Source organism: Podarcis cretensis (genome assembly GCF_951804945.1).
Source record: "Podarcis cretensis genome assembly, chromosome: 13".
NCBI classification, from domain to species: domain Eukaryota; kingdom Metazoa; phylum Chordata; class Lepidosauria; order Squamata; family Lacertidae; genus Podarcis; species Podarcis cretensis.
This window is the reverse complement of record NC_137182.1, coordinates 47,839,318-47,856,736: the sequence shown is the minus strand read 5'-3', so window position 1 is coordinate 47,856,736 and position 17,419 is coordinate 47,839,318. Positions and strand designations below refer to the sequence as shown.

General features: G+C 40.3%; 1 protein-coding gene across 1 annotated transcript; it reads left to right on the top strand.

Moving 5' to 3' along the window:
- Window positions 1-14,578: 14,578 nt before the first annotated feature.
- Window positions 14,579-15,517, top strand: LOC307200522 (olfactory receptor 6X1-like; the record flags this gene model as incomplete). Its single annotated transcript, XM_079949062.1, has 1 exon — window positions 14,579-15,517. The coding sequence occupies one exon, from the start codon at window positions 14,579-14,581 to the stop codon at window positions 15,515-15,517; it is 939 nt and encodes a 312-aa protein (XP_079805188.1).
- Between the last annotated feature and the right edge of the window lie 1,902 nt (window positions 15,518-17,419).

The following is a 17,419-nucleotide window of genomic DNA, read 5'->3' as shown; positions in this document are numbered from 1 at the left end:
ACTAGAACCATTTTTCAATGGACACAATAAATACCGTATTTTTTGCTCTATAGGACTCACTTTTTCCCTCCTAAAAAGTAAGGGGAAATGTGTGTGCGTCTTATGGAGTGAATGCAGGCTGCGCAGCTATCCCAGAAGCCAGAACAGCAAGAGGGATTGCTGCTTTCACTGCGCAGCGATCCCTCTTGCTGTTCTGGCTTCTGAGATTCAGAATTTTTTTTTTTCTTGTTTTCCTCCTCCAAAAACTAGGTGCGTCTTGTGGTCTGGTGCATCTTATAGAGTGAAAAATACGGTACATAAATAAATACCCAGAACACAGGTGAAAGAGGCCACAAATGCTCACTGGAGAGAACATTCCACTATTGGGGAGACTGCTGAAAAGGTCATTCTCATATTGCCACCTCTGGGCCTCCCATGGAGAGGGGAGATGGAGTTGGGCCTCAAATGACAATTGCAGGGTTTGGTTTGGTTCGTGTGAGGAAAGGTACAGGGATCCTGAGGCATGGATGATGATGATGATGATGATGATATTTATATCTCACTTTTCCCACTGACAGGACTCAAGGCAGCTTATAGCTAAAACAAGAACCACTAGAAAAGCATAGAAAAGAGAAACAATGAAAATGTAATTAAACATTACAATAAAAACACCACAGTGCTAGCCCTTTCATTAAAAGCAGTCATTTCCCAAAGGCCTCTTGGAACAAGAAGGACAGCAAGGAGGGAGGCAGTCTAGCTTCTATAAGGGGGGAGCTTCAGAGTCTGAGGGCAGCCACTAAGAAGGTCCTTTCCTTCATCCTTTACAAATGAGTCTGTGAGGATGGTTGGACTGAAAGAAGGGCTCCCCTCCCCCCAAAAAAACAAAGCATTTCAAACCACACTATGCAAGAATCTGGAATTCTTGAATCCATGGGAGCCAACTCCTAGGGGCTGAGGTTCCTTCGCCCTCCCCCCAATAAAATACTTGAGAGGGCCCTCCCCCACCAAGTTGATGGGCATTGACATTCAAATGGTGTGTGTCTGTTGTGTCTTGTGAACGATTATGTGGGGCAGGGCTTACCTCACCCCCATATTTTATTCAAATTGCCCCCCCCCCCGCATGAATCTGATTATGTGGTAATTTGAACAGTAGATATTTAATAGACGGGAAAATATAAAAATACAATCAACCCCTCATAATAATTGTAATTTATTTATGTATTAAAACAGTATTATTATATTATACTAGAGTGTATTGTGGTTAAAGATCAGACAAAATATGTGTGTTTGTTTGTTTGTTTGTGTGTGTGTGTGTGTGTGTGTGTGTTCTTTATAGCTAAAATTATTTTGGCTTTTTCTGAGGAGAAAATAAGGAGGTCAGAAACAACCAGAGAAATAGTTATACAAAGCGATTGAGTTGGGCGGGGGGGGGGGAGAGAAGAGGAGAGGGTCATCCTGCAAGGCTTAAGGTTATAATCTGCATTTGGTATGTATGTGTTTGTATTTTTGTATTCATTTGTACTCTATTATGAAACTCAATAAAAATAATTAAACAACAGCTGAAGCAATTTGAATTGATTCCCAAAACTAATTGTTAAACAGTTTCATCAGAACGGGAGTTACATGCTCAGATCTTCTTTCCCTGGTGAGCAACCTGCCCACTGAATTCTGCAATAGCTGTGGCTTCTGAACTATATTGAAAGACAGCCCAACAACAGTAATGTAATGTTACTATGCTACCAGAGCATAGACCATTGAAGGTAGCTTGTCTGAAAATATTAGAGGGCTACTAGTTTCCATGTCTTAGATTGTGGGCTTCCCAAAAGCACCTGGCTGGATACCATGGGCTACAAGATGCTGAACTTAATGGACCTGTGCTGTGGCCCAACCAGTCTTTTCCTATACTTTAAATAATGATTTTTGGAAGTAGGATTGCAAAAGACCTTTATCTTGTCAGAGTCAACAATAGTTGTCTATGTGGGTCAATGAATGATAATATAGATTCATATGAAAGGCCCTAGGTGTCAAAGTATATTTAAAGCATATGACAAAATGTATTAAGGCAGAAATCCTAAAAAGAAAAATACTAAGATCTAAAAGCTATAGAAGTGGTTCAGGAGAAAGACAAAGTACATTAGAACCAGCATTATAAATATTAGGTTTTAAGTATGATGTTCTTCCTTGAGTAAAATCAGCTTATTTCTGGAGAGAGACGTTCTAAGGCAGCTGCTTCCTGTAGTAAAATTAATTCATTTCTCTAGTCCTTCTCTTAATTATGATTTCTGTTAGCAGCTCATTTTGTACACTTGCTTTTATTGTCACACTTGCTTTTAGTGTCCACACATTGTCAGAGTTTAACTCCAGAACCAACAGCATAAACAGCATCAATAGCAGCAGAAAAATAAAACTGGATCAATCTCAGAGACTGAGAGTCTTCAAGGGTAATTTGATACTAATGAAAGTATTCAAAAGACCTTACAGGATTTAAATGAGACAGCTTTCTCTTTAAGCAGTTGCCTGAAATGGAGAGAAGGTACATCAGAAGGACAATCCCAACAAATGGTGTCCTCATTCCATGAAATTCAGGGAATCCCAATAGAATGAACTCCGTGATCAATGTTACATTGGCTGCCTCCATTTCCTTGTTTTCCTCCTTAAAAAAATAAAAATAAAGTTTCAGCACAACTTCTCATAAGTACACAAGGAAACATATGTATACTGATATGCATTTTAGCAAACAGCGCATGAATTTATCACTAGGTGTTATGTTTAGTTACATAAAATGAATATTTCTTCACTTTCATGAGATGTATAGTTTTCTAGAGGTGGTTCATGAGGAAGTAGAAGGCAGCATCATAGGAGAATTCAGTGATTGATGTAACATTTCCTTCTTCCATTTCCTTCCTTCCTTCCTTAAAAGAACAATAAATTTAATAAAAACTGCTCATCACCACACTAGCAAACATATCTATAATAATATGTTTTGGTTAACCCATGGCTGAATATATAAATAGGTGCTACGTTCAGTTACGCTGTATGAATATTGTTCCTTTTTGCAATAAAAGCAATTAGGTAACAGCTCAGAATGAATAGGAGCAGTTTATTGTTTAGTTTTTATTTAACTTTATTGAATTGCAGCAACAAAAACCAAACAATATCACAAGGGGGAAAAAAGAAAAATAACAAATTACACAAAAGAAAAAAATAAAAAGCACACGCCAAAAAATACATAAAAATATGGACTTCCCTCCACCCATGTTTGACCTCCTTCCCTCAATCTTCTTTTATTTGTTGTGTTATTAGCATTACTTTGTTTTTGTTCCACTTACATCCATTTCCTCAATATTTCTACCCTGTAAACTTTACTCATTGCATATTGATATATTTATCCCAGAACAATGTTTTTTCCCCCATGTACTTGAATAGGAGCAGTTTAAATGAAACTCAGTTGGGACTGTGTCTTCTGCTGCATTGGGAGGACACCCTCCCCCCCCCCATTAGGAAAAATGGGGCAGTGCCCTACCAACCTCAGTCTGCCCTCTGCAATTCCCCCCCCTCATGCTGTCATACTTACATCCAGTCCAGAGGGTGACACTGCCTTTCAAATTCCTCCTCATTTGTCTCAGTGTTGCTCTTATAAAAACTCAACACAGACCAGGATGAGGACAAAACTAGAATTAGTTAGATGTGGCTCCACCTAGTGTTGGTCTTCCTGTCTTATGTCCTGTGGAATCCAGTGAGCACTGTTTTCCCATTAACTTGTAAAGGTAAATTCAAGAACAAGGGGGAAAGCATCATGTTCCACATATTCTTTTCTTTTGCAAGCATTTGCCTAAATCTAGATGAGAATACACGCACATGTACGCGCGCACACACAAATACATTGATGTGAATGTTAAAAGAAGAAGAAGCATAATGACAAATGAGTGTGTCACTGTAATAGTCCTAATGTAAAACATCATTCTTATGAATTCTCCTGCTCCCATCTCTACTTGTGAACTTTTCATCAATGCCACATGGGATTGCAAGAAAAAAGTCATCCAAGATTTTAATAGTTTCCCCCGTGCTAATTAAGAACACTAATTAAAGAGTCAGAAAGTTTTAAAAAAGGAAACAAGGGCAACTCATCAAGCAGCAAGAATGCTTTGTTATGTTTTTATGCATAAGATGAAAATGAAGCAGAGATTATATGTTCAAGGATTGTTGGTTGTCCCCTGAGATGGAGAGCCTCAGTTGACATCACCATGAGACCAAGTCCTTTTTGTCATTGGCCCAGTCCTGTGGAATGTTCTTGCAGTAGAGCTTCAGCAAGCAACTTCTATTTTAATTGTTAGAAACATTATTTTATTTTATTTTATTTTATTTTTTAATTTTATTTTATTTCGCTGTCAGGTTTACACAAATAATTTAGAAATACTAGCATTAGAAATTATTCACTCCACTGTTACAAAGCATTGTCAAACATAAACCCACTCATCAATTTTATGTTGGATTGCAGTGAAATCATCAAAAGTGACAGAAGAGCTAGTTCCTTTTCTGTCCTCATGAGGGGGAAAAACAGAAAGATTAACAGACTGTAGTTTCAGCTTTGCCATGAGCTGTTTGTATAGGTATTTAATAACATAACATAAGATCAATCAGGCCAAGAAAACATCCCTGGTTACAAAAATGCTAATTAAGAGACTACTTGAGGTAGAAAAGTTTTTTTAAGTACCACAAATTTTATCTGAAATTACACACACCAATTAATAATGCTAATTAATCTTTCAGAATGTCCCCCAAACACTGAGAACATTGAACTCCTTACAGAAGAGGCAACCCAGCCAGGTAAAAGGTAAAAGGTAAAGGACCCCTGGATGGTTAAGTCCAGTCAAAGGCAACTATGAGGTTGTGGCGCTCAGCTTGCTTTTCAGGCTGAAGAAGCCAGCATTTGCCCACAGACAGCTTTCCGGGTCATGTGGCCAGCTTGACTAAACTGCTTCTGATGCAATGGGAAACCAGAGCACATGGAAGTATCGTTTACCTTCCTGCCGCAGCAGTACCTACTTATTTACTTGCACTGGCCTGCTTTTGAACTGCGAGGTTGGCACGAGCTGGGATTGAGCAACAGGAGCCCACCCCGTCGCATGGATTCGAACCGCTGACCTTCCAATCAGCAAGCCCAAGAGGCTCAGTGGTTTAGACCACAGTGCCACCCATGTCCCCAAGCCAGGAGAATACACTGAGGAAAGGGAGATGGGATACAAGATTTGCCCATCCATGCAATGAACTCAAGACGCAAAGATTTGGATTGGGCTCCTTCTTCTGTTCAAGAGTTTGCTAAAGGCCAGCAGTCTGACAAGTGCAGACCAAAACACAAAACAGAAACAGAAAAGTGTCTGTTCTGCTGGGTGGATCAAGTGATTACCCACACAAAGATAAGGGCAGCGTTGTGACTTTTTGATTGCATGAATCTGGGCTTTTGAACAGGTCCAGGATCCTTTTCAAATGCATGTGCACCCACCAGATCAGTGGTGTGAGATTCTAGCCTTAGCACCTGACCAGCAGATGGAGTGATGGCACATAGCAATTTCTGGTTTCTGTATGGTTCCATTTCACTGTGGGCGCTGCAGTAATAGAGACGACTGTCTTCAACCACAAGCTTCCTTATCTCTAAGTAAACGGTGTTCAGTGCGTTATTCCGGGAGATGGTAAATCTTCCCCTCAGAGGCTGGTGCATGCCTGTTGCTTTGCCATCTGGACTGATCTCTCCAATCCACTGAATTCCCTGGTCCCCCATTTTCCGACTCCATTGCATCCAGTACTGATCCAAAGAGGAGGAACATTTGCAAGTCAGAGTCAAGGTCTCTTCTGGGCGTTTGATTTCTGAAACAGGCTGGATCAGGGAAATCTGGGACTGGGTAGCTGGAATCAGAAGGGTGGAAGCAATTTTTGATCATCAGACTGGCATCAAATATGTGTACATAGCATTTACATCTTGCCCACCGATTATGTCCGAATCATTGCCAAATCGTAGAAGGCCATTGTGCTCAAAGTCTGGTTTGAGCTTCCCAACACTTTATCTGATGGACTGCCGATATCTTGATGGCTGGAATATGACTGCATTTTACATTTCCACAAATAAAGGAACAGAATGGTGGAGAGAGGAAAGAAAAGTTTCTGGTGTTTGGGTAGAAAGGGACAGACAAGCATTAGAAGGCTACTCTGAATAACACCAAGGCAACCAAGTTATACACCTCATTTCCCAAAAAGAAATGTGCCATGCTGTTTCTGCCATCTCTGTATTCTATTTGGCGTATAGAAATACTCACCAAACAACAAGCTTATGAATATAGAGGATGTTAATAAAGTCTGCATGATAATGTGTTTATGGGCATAAGCAATTGATGAAAGCTATGTATTGGAGGGAACAATGTGCCAGAAGGTATTTGAGCAGGGGGGAAAGTACACTAGAGGAAGTATCATTTGCATGTGGATGCCTACAAGAAGATTCAGTTCACTGTTTCATATGCAGTTGTGTAGAGAATGGAAGACCAGTGAAAAATAAGAACCCAGCAGCAGATACGGATGGGCAAATCTATCATTTTAAGTTTCTCATTTGCCCGATCCAAAGTCCAATTCTCTACATTTCAACATCAGTTGGCAGGTTTGGTTGTTTTGGTGAAATTTCATCAGCATTTTAGTGCAAATTTCTCCTAAAATGCAATTTTGCCTAATCTTCATATCTTTGCAACACAGTTTTCTGTGTTATCATGCATTGGTGATGTTATTTTAACCAATGTGTGCATTTCTGTACATATTACGCATGTATGTATAGTTTAAAAGCTTTTGTACCCTGCTCTTTAGGCAAAATGTTACCCAGAGCAGCTTCTATACAATCAATTACTAGAGGAGAACTGCATTGCAAAATTCAAAGGCTAGTTGTTTTAATTCAACTATTGTTTCAGAAAGTGTGAATTAGGTAGTTCAACACTGTGTGATGATTTCCACTGTAGGGAGCTCAAAGCACACCATGGACACAATTTCTATCTGGAAAGCATGAAAAACAGCTAAGAGCAAAAGAACACTGTTTGTTTGTTTGTTTGTTTGTTTGTTTGTTTTAATTTTCTGTATGTGGTTGCACAAGTAACTTAATGGAAAATAAGAGCTTTGTTTTTCGAACATCAAATAATTTTAAAATATGCTTACTAGGCATTCCACACATATAGATACCTAGCCAAATCAACAAAGTGGAATCATAGACAAGACGTCCTTTGTGTTGCTTGGAGTCTGGGGACCTCTAATGACTATGGGAAGAAGTTGTAGAACTCATAACACAACAATGCATGGATGGGGTCTTCCAGATGACTTTAGACTCAAACTTCCATCAGCCACAACCAATAGGTCAGGAACGATGGGGGTTATAGACCAGCACATCTGGAGGGTCACAGATTCCCCACCCATGCAACAATGATTGGTACTTAATCCGAATCTTGACTTTTCCTCACACTCAAGAAACTAATCTACATTGATCAGTTAAAATGTTATCAATTTGTTATGAAAGTGTGACACCAGAGGGTGGTGTAGAGCAGTAAATGGAAAATTGCACATAACTATTTTTGAGCATTTTTACAGCTCTGTGTAGATGATGATGGGAAAAAATATTAATATCCCACCCTCCCTGGCTAGAACTGGGCTCAGGGCAGCTAACATCAAAATATATAATACATTAAGACATAAAATTCAGCAATTGACTGAAATACAGCTTAAAATCGAATTAATATCAAAATAAGATTAGATGGCTGCCCACAAATTATAACTATAACTATAGAGGTTGGGAACCTAAGTACTCACCAGGCTCAGCTATTTGTATGAGCTAGTGAGAAAAGTTAGAGAGGCCACTTATATGCAGGGCCTTGTAAAAGATCCAGCCAAGATCCAATTGGAGGTCCAAAAGGAATCTCCCTGCATCACCTTCTAATCAGCAACACTCTGGATTAGTATATTTTATTTTTGTGCCAAATATAAAATTGTGTTAAATCTCCCATCAGGGTGCCTAGTAGGCATCTTCTACCATGCATGACCTTGTTGGTTGTAGAGCAGGGAGTATGTATGTGTATATGTGCATACAGTGAAGATGTGCTCCATCCTTATAGTACACATGTGCTGTAGACCTTGACTGTGTTTATGCTTTGTAATTCTTTGATTTCTGCACCAAAAGTTTAGCAAGTTTTTTGCTTTGATTTGCTTTCTCTGCCACTGAGTTTCCCCCAGAGGGTTTTTGGCTGTCTGTGCATGTAGTCTTGCCCTGTGTGCCCCTTGCACAGTAATATACAGCTGTGTCTTCAGCTTTTAAATTGTTCAGCTGCAGATATGAAGTGCTGATGGAGATGTCCACACTGATGGTGACTCGACCTTCGAGAGACTCAGGATAGAATGTTTTGAAGTTACCCATCTGTGTACTACCGACCCACTCCAGTCCTTTTTCAGGGGCCTGTCTGACCCAAGAAATTGAGTACCTGGTAAATCTATATCCAGATGCCCTACAGGTGAGTTTCATTGATTCTCCAGGGCTTTTAATTTCATTAGCAGGTTGAAAAAATTGGATTTGAGACTGGACATCTGTGGATAAAAAAGAGAGAGATAATAATTCATTCATATACTCTGCTGTCTATGAGAATAATGTACTGACTGTTTCTTCCCATTCTGCCAAACTTGTCTTTTTATTTAATTTATTGTCTGAACTTAATAGAAGCTAGTAAACTGGTGCTCCTTTTTCCTTCAGTCTCTTTTGAGACTGACCAAACATGTGCAGTATACATTTCATAAATAAATAAATAAATAAATAAATAAATAAATAAATAAATGCAATATTTTTGCTGTAGCATTATCTAACCAAACAATCATTGTTTCTCCAGTATAAATAATAGTGTGGTAGATAAATACTTCCATGTATTTATCTAGCTTGACAACTGCCATGACCAAAAAGACCAGCAACATTTTGGTGTATATTTTGACCTAGGGCTCAAGCAGTAGGGAATTGAGGTTCCTCGTGTCCCATATAATATCTGTCATGTCTCTCTTCATTGTCTTCTTCGTTATGTATCACAACATTTTCAGAATCTTTGACTGACAAACCAAAAATATAATTTAGGACAGATCTTTCACTGGCCATCTCCCTTACCTGCTAATGCTGCTGCCCAGAAAAGAAGACACAGTGTAAAACTCATGGTTTCTGTTTTCAAAGGCAAGAGGATGGTGCCAACCTGCTGGCCCAAAGCTTTGCTTTAAAGGTTTCTAGGAAAGGAAACATAGATTTCTAATTTGCATATGGACATTAAAAGTAAAAGGTAAAGGTACCCCTGCCCGTATGGGCCAGTCTCGACAGACTCTGGGGTTGTGCGCCCATCTCACTCAAGAGGCCGGGGGCCAGCGCTGTCCGGAGACACTTCCGGGTCACATGGCCAGCGTGACAAAGCTGCATCTGGTGAGCCAGCGCAGCACACGGAAACACCGTTTACCTTCCCGCCAGTAAGCGGTCCCTATTTATCTACTTGCACCCGGGGGTGCTTTCGAACTGCTAGGTTGGCAGGCGCTGGGACCAAGCAGCGGGAGCGCACCCCGCCGCGGGGATTCGAACCACCGACCTTTCGATCGGCAAGCCCTAGGTGCTGAGGCTTTTACCCACAGCGCCACCCAGTGGCTTTAAAAAACAGCTTTCTGAGACGTTGTCTCTGAGCAATTGTATGTCCCATCTCTCCCCTGTGGAAGCTGGTATCTTTTGTTCTACATACTGTAATTTTTTGTTTCTATAATGATGGTTCTTGATTTTACAATTTTGTATGTTTTTAAACTTGAAATCATGTAGAGACCTCCCTGTCTTGTGTGAACAGCACATCTGATGAATTTAGCAATAATCAAACAATAATCATTTTGAGAGTCAGTTCTTCTAAATGGTAAGATACACATGAGGAATTTCCTCAACACAACACAAACACTCAAGATCGTCCATAGTGTTAGTTAGTTATTTGTGTGCATTTGTGTGCTGTTATGTGCATGTCATGATCCTGCTCTGGATGTAGTTGAGCAGATTTGCCATAAATTCTACCCATGTCAGGATGTTAAGAGCAGGAAGTAGTCAAGATAGATCAAAGACTATTTATGTATGCCACAGCAGCAGCGAGAACTTTAATGGCCCCAAAGTGGAAGTTACAGGAGGTACGTACGATTGTGGAGTGGCAAGCGAAGATGATGGACTTTGCAGAACTGGCCAGACTGATCTGCAGGATTCAAGATCAGGACGATCAAAAATTTCAAAGGGATTGGAGTAAATTTATTGTACAGTGGTACCTCGGGTTACATACGCTTCAGGTTTCATACACTTCAGGTTTCAGACTCTGCCAACCCATAAATAGTACCTCGGGTTAAGAACTTTGCTTCAGGATAAGAACAGAAATCGTGCTCTGGCGGTGTGGCGGCAGCAGGAGGCCCCATTTGCTAAAGTGGTGCTTCAGGTTAAGAACAGTTTCAGGTTAAAAACAGACCTCCAGAACGAATTAAGTACTTAACCCGAGGTACCGCTGTATATTTGAATAACAATTGCAAAAATCTGAAGACACTAGCAGGGTTGAAATAAATCCTGCAATGTGGACAATTGAAGTTAAAGAGCTAAATTGCAAGATTGGACTTGAAAGCAAAAAACCTGCTGAAGGGAAGCATGGAAGTCGCATGTTTGGCAGAGCTGAAAGTTTTTGTGTTTGCTATTATATTGTCGAAAATATTGTTTAAGCAGGAAAATAATAAAAGCATTTTTTTAAAAAGAGTAGGCAGTAGTCAGATTAGGCACTTTTTGGCATAGTTTCAAAATTTTCTGTGGAGTATTTATACTGGAGGAAACCATTGTGGCCAACTCCCACAGTGATAGATTTTCATTAATATGCATCTGGACAAATCTCAGAGGAACATCTCCTTGGGGATAATGTGGTGGTGGAGGAAGATTTATTTAGGCTAAAGAAAATGATTATTACAGGAAGCAAGGGTCCCCCCCCCAATTCAGATATTGGAAAACATGAAATGATTTAAATTATCTGCTCTACTAAAATGCTTGTAGCGTTGTCACTTGAACAGTTCAAGAATGAAGCACATCACTGCATTCAATGCAATGTTGTATACATGTATATAGGTGAGTGGCTTTTTGAGAGGCAATGTGGTGTTCAAAGGCAGAGAGGCAGATCTGGGCAAAGATCTCTTTTATGTTTGCTAATTAGAATGATGGCGTTGGAACCTGAATGGCTGGAACCCACTGAGGAACCTCAATGGTAATATATTTCAAATCCCTGCTGATGCAACAAATCTACTGCTACAACATCGCTAATAGGTGTCGACCCAGCTGCCACTTAAAAACCACTGGCAACGGACAGCCCACCATGTTCCAAGGCTTTCTGTTCAGCTCATACAGTCAGGAAGTTCTTTTTAATGCTTTGTTAGAATTCTTCTCACTTGAACCCATTGGTTTATGCCCAACCATTTGCAGCAACAGGAAACAAACTACCGTAACTCCATCATCTACCCCAGGCATCCCCAAACTCATCCCTTCAGATGTTTTGGGACTACAACTTCCATCAACCCTAGCTAACAGGACCAGTGGTCAGGGATGATGGGAACTGTAGTCCCAAAACATCTGGAGGGCCGAGTTTGGGGGTGCCTGATCTACCCTATCGCATTTACGCAAGCAGTTTGAGGAAGAGGTGACTATCTGTTCTGGAACAAACAAATACAAAAATTTAAAAATATGGCTAACCCTTTATGCTTATAAAGGTTTATAAACCCTTTATGCTTATTGCACATAACCAATGCAATAATTTAGAATGCCAGATCATTCCTTCCTTCAAGTTTCTTGAGCACTACCACCCACTACCCACTAGTGGTCATGGAATATGAGAACTCATGATATATCAGCAACTAGCTGAGCTTCTGGTGAGTGACAAAGTCTTTCTCATCCCAGTGGGTATATTAAGGTGATGTTTAGATTTATGCTCAGTGCCAGTTCCAGGAATCAAAGCAGTTGAATGGACACGTGTGAGGTATAATATTTCAGCCTATATGCTATTCCAGGCTGGTCAATACCAAATATTGTCTGCTGACGTAGGATATCAAATCTTCACTATCTAATTCACTATCAACATTTGGAGATGCATTTTTAGACTCTCTCTCTCTCTCTCTCTCTCTCTCTCACACACACACACACACACCCCTCTTTGAATTGTGAGTTTTCTTCTTCCAAATCAACAATTCTGTTTGCTAAACTACATTGGCAAGTGTATAAGTTTAGCAATCCCAGTTAGAGGAATAATAAAAAAGTGTACAAGAAAGAAATCCCTCCTAATGAGGTCTCTGGAGGATATTATTATTTGCTGCTGCTTCAAAACAAATTCATTGCTGGGGGGGGGGGACCACTGAAAACATAAGACACACATAAAATAACTCAGTTCCAAGATGACCTTCCTCATAATACTGATAACTGGTATTATTTATCATGTCCTCATAAAATCTGCACTGATTATCTTGCTGTCACTTACAATTTGAATATATCTTCTTTAGTGCCTTGAGTTTAAAGTTTTAGACTCAATTAAAGAAATGTTGGTGTGTCTTGTTTTTCATTTGTGATCTAAGGCAAACATCTTGCAGTTGAAGGTCTATAGGCTGTATGAATAGAATTATCCTGGCTGATCTTGGCCATTTCTTCATATCATTTATTTCATGTTCAGTAAGTACATTTTACCTACTATGCCTATGATGTAGTTTACTTGGAATGTTACCAGGATCTGACACTGCGGAGAGTTTGTCGTGCTGCAAATAAACCCTGACAGCAGGGAAGGCACAGAGAAATAATATATGCTTAATTTGAACATAATTTGACTTAGTTACAGGTTTAGTCACATCAGGGCAAAAGAACTTTTAGAAAACAGAGCAATTAGGGAGTGTGATTTTATATTTATCTTTTTTCATTTTAAAGCAGATTTCTTACACCACTGTTTCTGAAGATCAGTTTGGAAGTTTGTGGGTAGTGTCTGGAGATGGAAGGGTCTATCAATTACAGTTTCATTTTATTTCATTTCTCCCTCTCACTTTTTAGAATCTTAAATTCAGTTCTCCACATTATGCAGCAATACAATTTTGAAAACTCAGGAAATTCATCAACATTTTAGTGCAATTTTTCTTAATAAATACCTTTTTTGTACACTAATGTATGCCTTTTTTGCAAGTAATTTCCCCTAATAAAAAGGATTTTGTATGTTCTTCCCCACTAACATCTTATACACTTTTATACACATTTTATACACTTCCCCAATAAAATGCATTTTTATTAATATTGTTTGGTTGGATAACTGCATTGCAAAATTTAGATAAGTGTGAATTTGGATTGTTCTGATTGAAGATTGGAGATTTAAGCAAATTAAGTTCTGCTTTCTCCTAAAGTATGTTTATTCATCTGGATGGGGGTGGAGACCATACCATTTTCCCTTGCTTGTTATTGCTCCACCAGGGCTAGAAAAATATTAAGCAAACTTATTATTCTGATATGAGCTATAATAACCAAGCAGACATTGATGTGTCTATCTTGGTGGAAACCAGGAAGGTTAACTTGTGGTTGTACATTTGCTAGTGAAGGACCTTGCACAAGTTCGACATTCATTTAATTTCCCCAGACTGAACAAAATCAAAATCTAAATGTCTCTTACTCTTTATACATCATTCAAATCCTGCCTCAAAAATGAATTCACAGGGAACCTTCATCCTACTTGCAATACTCACTTTAAAGGGTTGTTGTATGGATTAGTGAGAATGTATGGAATGTAATTCCATGGATCTGTACTAGGAGCAGCTGGTATGGTGTTCTCTTCCCCCTCCTCCTTGTATAACATGCCTTTTGATTTAACATAGGGTACTTGAGCCTGTTCTGAAATTAAACTAGAAATCTAAGCAGGATGATGATATAGCTAGTTTGTTAAGTATAATCGTATAATTGACACCAAAAGGAGGAATGCATTTGTGCATTACTGCAGTCTTTAACGATTTTCCAAGGGGCTATATTAAGCTCTCCAAACTTCTAGATCAGTTGATAACTAACTATTGTTGTTCTCTGCTAGCTAGCATGTGAGTGTTTAACCTTAGATCAGGTAACAAAGATAACAGGTTGCAAATCTCCGTTTTGAAAGGGAGTTCCCAGCGAGTGTGGAAGTAACATTGATAATGAAGCTTACTCCAGAAGCACATAACCTCAGGTTGTAATGAAGGCTGCAATGGGGGAGAGATGGAGCTTTGACCTCAGTCCTGTTTAAAGTTATTTTTAAAATAATGAACCTGAACATCACAGAACTGTTTGGATGTATAATTTACTGTTGTTGTTTTTTTTGCTCTGTTTTGAAGAAAGTTATGCAGGTAAAGCTTTGAATCAAACTTTTGGGCCTGGGCAATCTTTAATTCCAGAAGGAGTCAGTTTTTATGCATTCAGTCCCTTCAAGCTGCACACTGCAAAGGTTTGCTGTCTTGTTGATCTTTCCCCCCATGCTCTTAGCAGGTATAGAAAGGAGTCAGGCAGATGAGTCTTCTTCAAGAAATGCCTCAAACAAATCAAACTGTCCTCACTGAGTTTATTCTCCAAGGATTTCCAGGTTCCGCAGAGCTGCAGAAGTATCTATTTGTTCCCGTTCTGCTTATGTACATCCTCACTGTCACAGGAAACATCCTGATTGTTTTCATCATCATCTATGATCACCATCTCCACAACCCCATGTACTTCTTCCTAGGGAACTTCTCTTTCCTGGAGATCTTTTATGTCACCACGCTGTCGCCCAAGATGCTGGCCAATTTCTTGGCAGAGAGGAGGGCCATCTGCTTCTACTGTTGCATCACCCAAGCCTTTTTCCATTTCCTTCTTGGAGCTACTGAATTCTGCCTGCTTGCCTCAATGTCCTTTGACCGCTACATAGCCATCTGCAACCCACTGCATTACAGCATCATCATGAACAGCAAGCTTTGCCTGCAGTTAGCCTTGGGGTCTTGGCTGGGAGGTTTCTTCACTGTCATAGTGCAGACCATCTTGATCTGCCAACTCCCATTTTGTGGCCCCAACCTGATCAACCATTTCTATTGTGATGTGACCCCATTGCTGAGCTTGGCTTGCTCTGATACCCACCTGCTCGAGCAGATAGTGTTAGTGGGGTCGGCCCTTCTCCTGTTCAGCTCCTTCTTACTCACTGCCATCTCCTACATCTTCATCATCTCCACCATATTGCGCATCCCTTCTTCGTCGGGGCGACAGAAGGCTTTCTCAACCTGTGCCGCCCACCTGACGGTGGTGTCCATACAATATGGAACAGTGATGTTCATGTATGTGAAGCCCAAAGCAAACTCCTCTCTGGAGGTAAACAAAGTGGTATCTGTGCTGAATACAGTTATAACCCTGCTCCTCAACCCTTTCATCTACACCCTGAGGAACAAAGATGTCAAAGAAGCTTTGAGGAAGGCAGTGAATATTAAAAAAAAAATCCACTGAACTGATACGGAGTGACTTGATTTGATTGCCATTTATTGCCAAAGAGGATTAAAAATATATAAAGTTGGGAAACTGCTTGCCTCTATCTGTGTCAAAGAAATAAAAAAAAAAATTCACAATCGTAAGCAACACTTTCAGAAGGTCTAGGCATCTTTTGGTCTCAGAGGATGGTGGTCACCTTTGAAGGTGACTCGGAATTTACAACTAATCCAAAATGCAGCAGCTAGACTGGTGACTGGGAGTGGCCACTGAGACCACATAACACCAGGCCTGAAAGACCTATATTGGCTCCCAGTACATTTCCAAGAACAATTCAAAATGTTGGTGCTGACCTTTGAAGCCCTAAGCGCTGCTAATGTTCCTTTTGAAGAGCTGGGTCCTTGCAGAGTCCAGCTGGGTCCAGCAGGTGCTTGCAGAGGTGGAGGCAGCCAGGTACATTTGCCCCAGGTCTTGGAGGACTAAGCTGGCTAGGAGTGGGGGACAAGGGACTAGCTGCTTTTTTTGTTTGAGTTTATAATATTATTATAACAAGATTCCCGTGTCAGGTCTCAGACAAGCCAATGGTCATAGATAATGATAGAAATATATATATATATATTAAAAATGTCCAACTAAGTTTGTTCTTGGTATGAGCTTTTGTGTGTATGCACACTTCTTCAGATAGATAATGATGTCTGTAGTCTACCACATCTAGAGGGAACTGGAAGGCCAAGCCTTTCTTGGAAACAGGCACTGCAGGTAAACTCAACACAAACTAATTATTTAAATACAGTAGACAGGGTGTCCTATTTACTCTTCAGTCTCAAGGCCCACATTGCCTTTCTACTCTCATTCATCTCTACAGAAAGTTCCCTCTTCAAGTAGTTCCTCCACACCCAGGAACTAACTGTATACACAGGTACAATGTGTTGACTACTCTTTGCCTAAAAGATGGCAATTTATTCACATTTCTATACTTCTACTCTGACAAGGCACCTGAAGGCCCTAAACTATTAGAATCATAGAATTGTAGAATTGGAAGAGACCCTGAGGATCATCTGGCCCAAACCCCTGCAATGCAGGAATATGCAGCTGTCCCATACAGGGATTGAACCTGCAACCTTGATGTTATCAACACCACGCTCTAACCAACTGACTGGTTACAACCACTTGTATTTTGCTTTGTTTTTAAGGAAAGCATTGAAGACATTCATTCCTAAAGGATGATTCCAACAATGGTGATTTGCCATGAGACTTAAACAGATCTTCCGTGTTCATAGGCATTATCATTCTCTGGGCAACAAGAGAGGGGTTTTTTAATGCTGGTGGGGGCAAAGCACAAGGGAGAGCCGTTGTGTTCCTGCCTTGCACGTATGATCAAGGCAGGAAGCATCTGGTTAGCAGTTTTTGGAAGCAGGATGCCCCCCTTTTCTGCTGCTCTGATCTAGAGATGCCTTTTGTGGTCTTCCAGCTTTTACTCATCTCCCATCTAGTCCAGTACTCTGTTCTCACAGATGCCTATGGGAAGCCTGCAAGCTAGAAGGAGTGCAGCAGTACTCTGCCCTCTGCAGCAGTGGAGGCAGAACTCAGCCACCATGGCTAGTAGCTGCTGATAGCCTTTTCCTCCAATAATTTGTGTAAGCCCCTTATGAAGCCATCCACTGTTTCCTGTGCAACCAAGTTCCATATTTTAATAATGTGTTATGCATTCTCTGAGTATATGATGCTAGCAGTCCACCAGCAGCAGCTCCATAGCATTCAAACCCTCCGTCTTTGTCCAGGCACTTGCCAAGGAAAACACATCTTCAGTTCCCCAAAGTGCTTCTCTGCCTCTCTCAGGTGGTTTAATTTCCCTAGCGGGAATGGTTAGGACTGAAGTACTCTTTCTCATATATTTAAACTGCTCTTGTAAACCTGCACCAA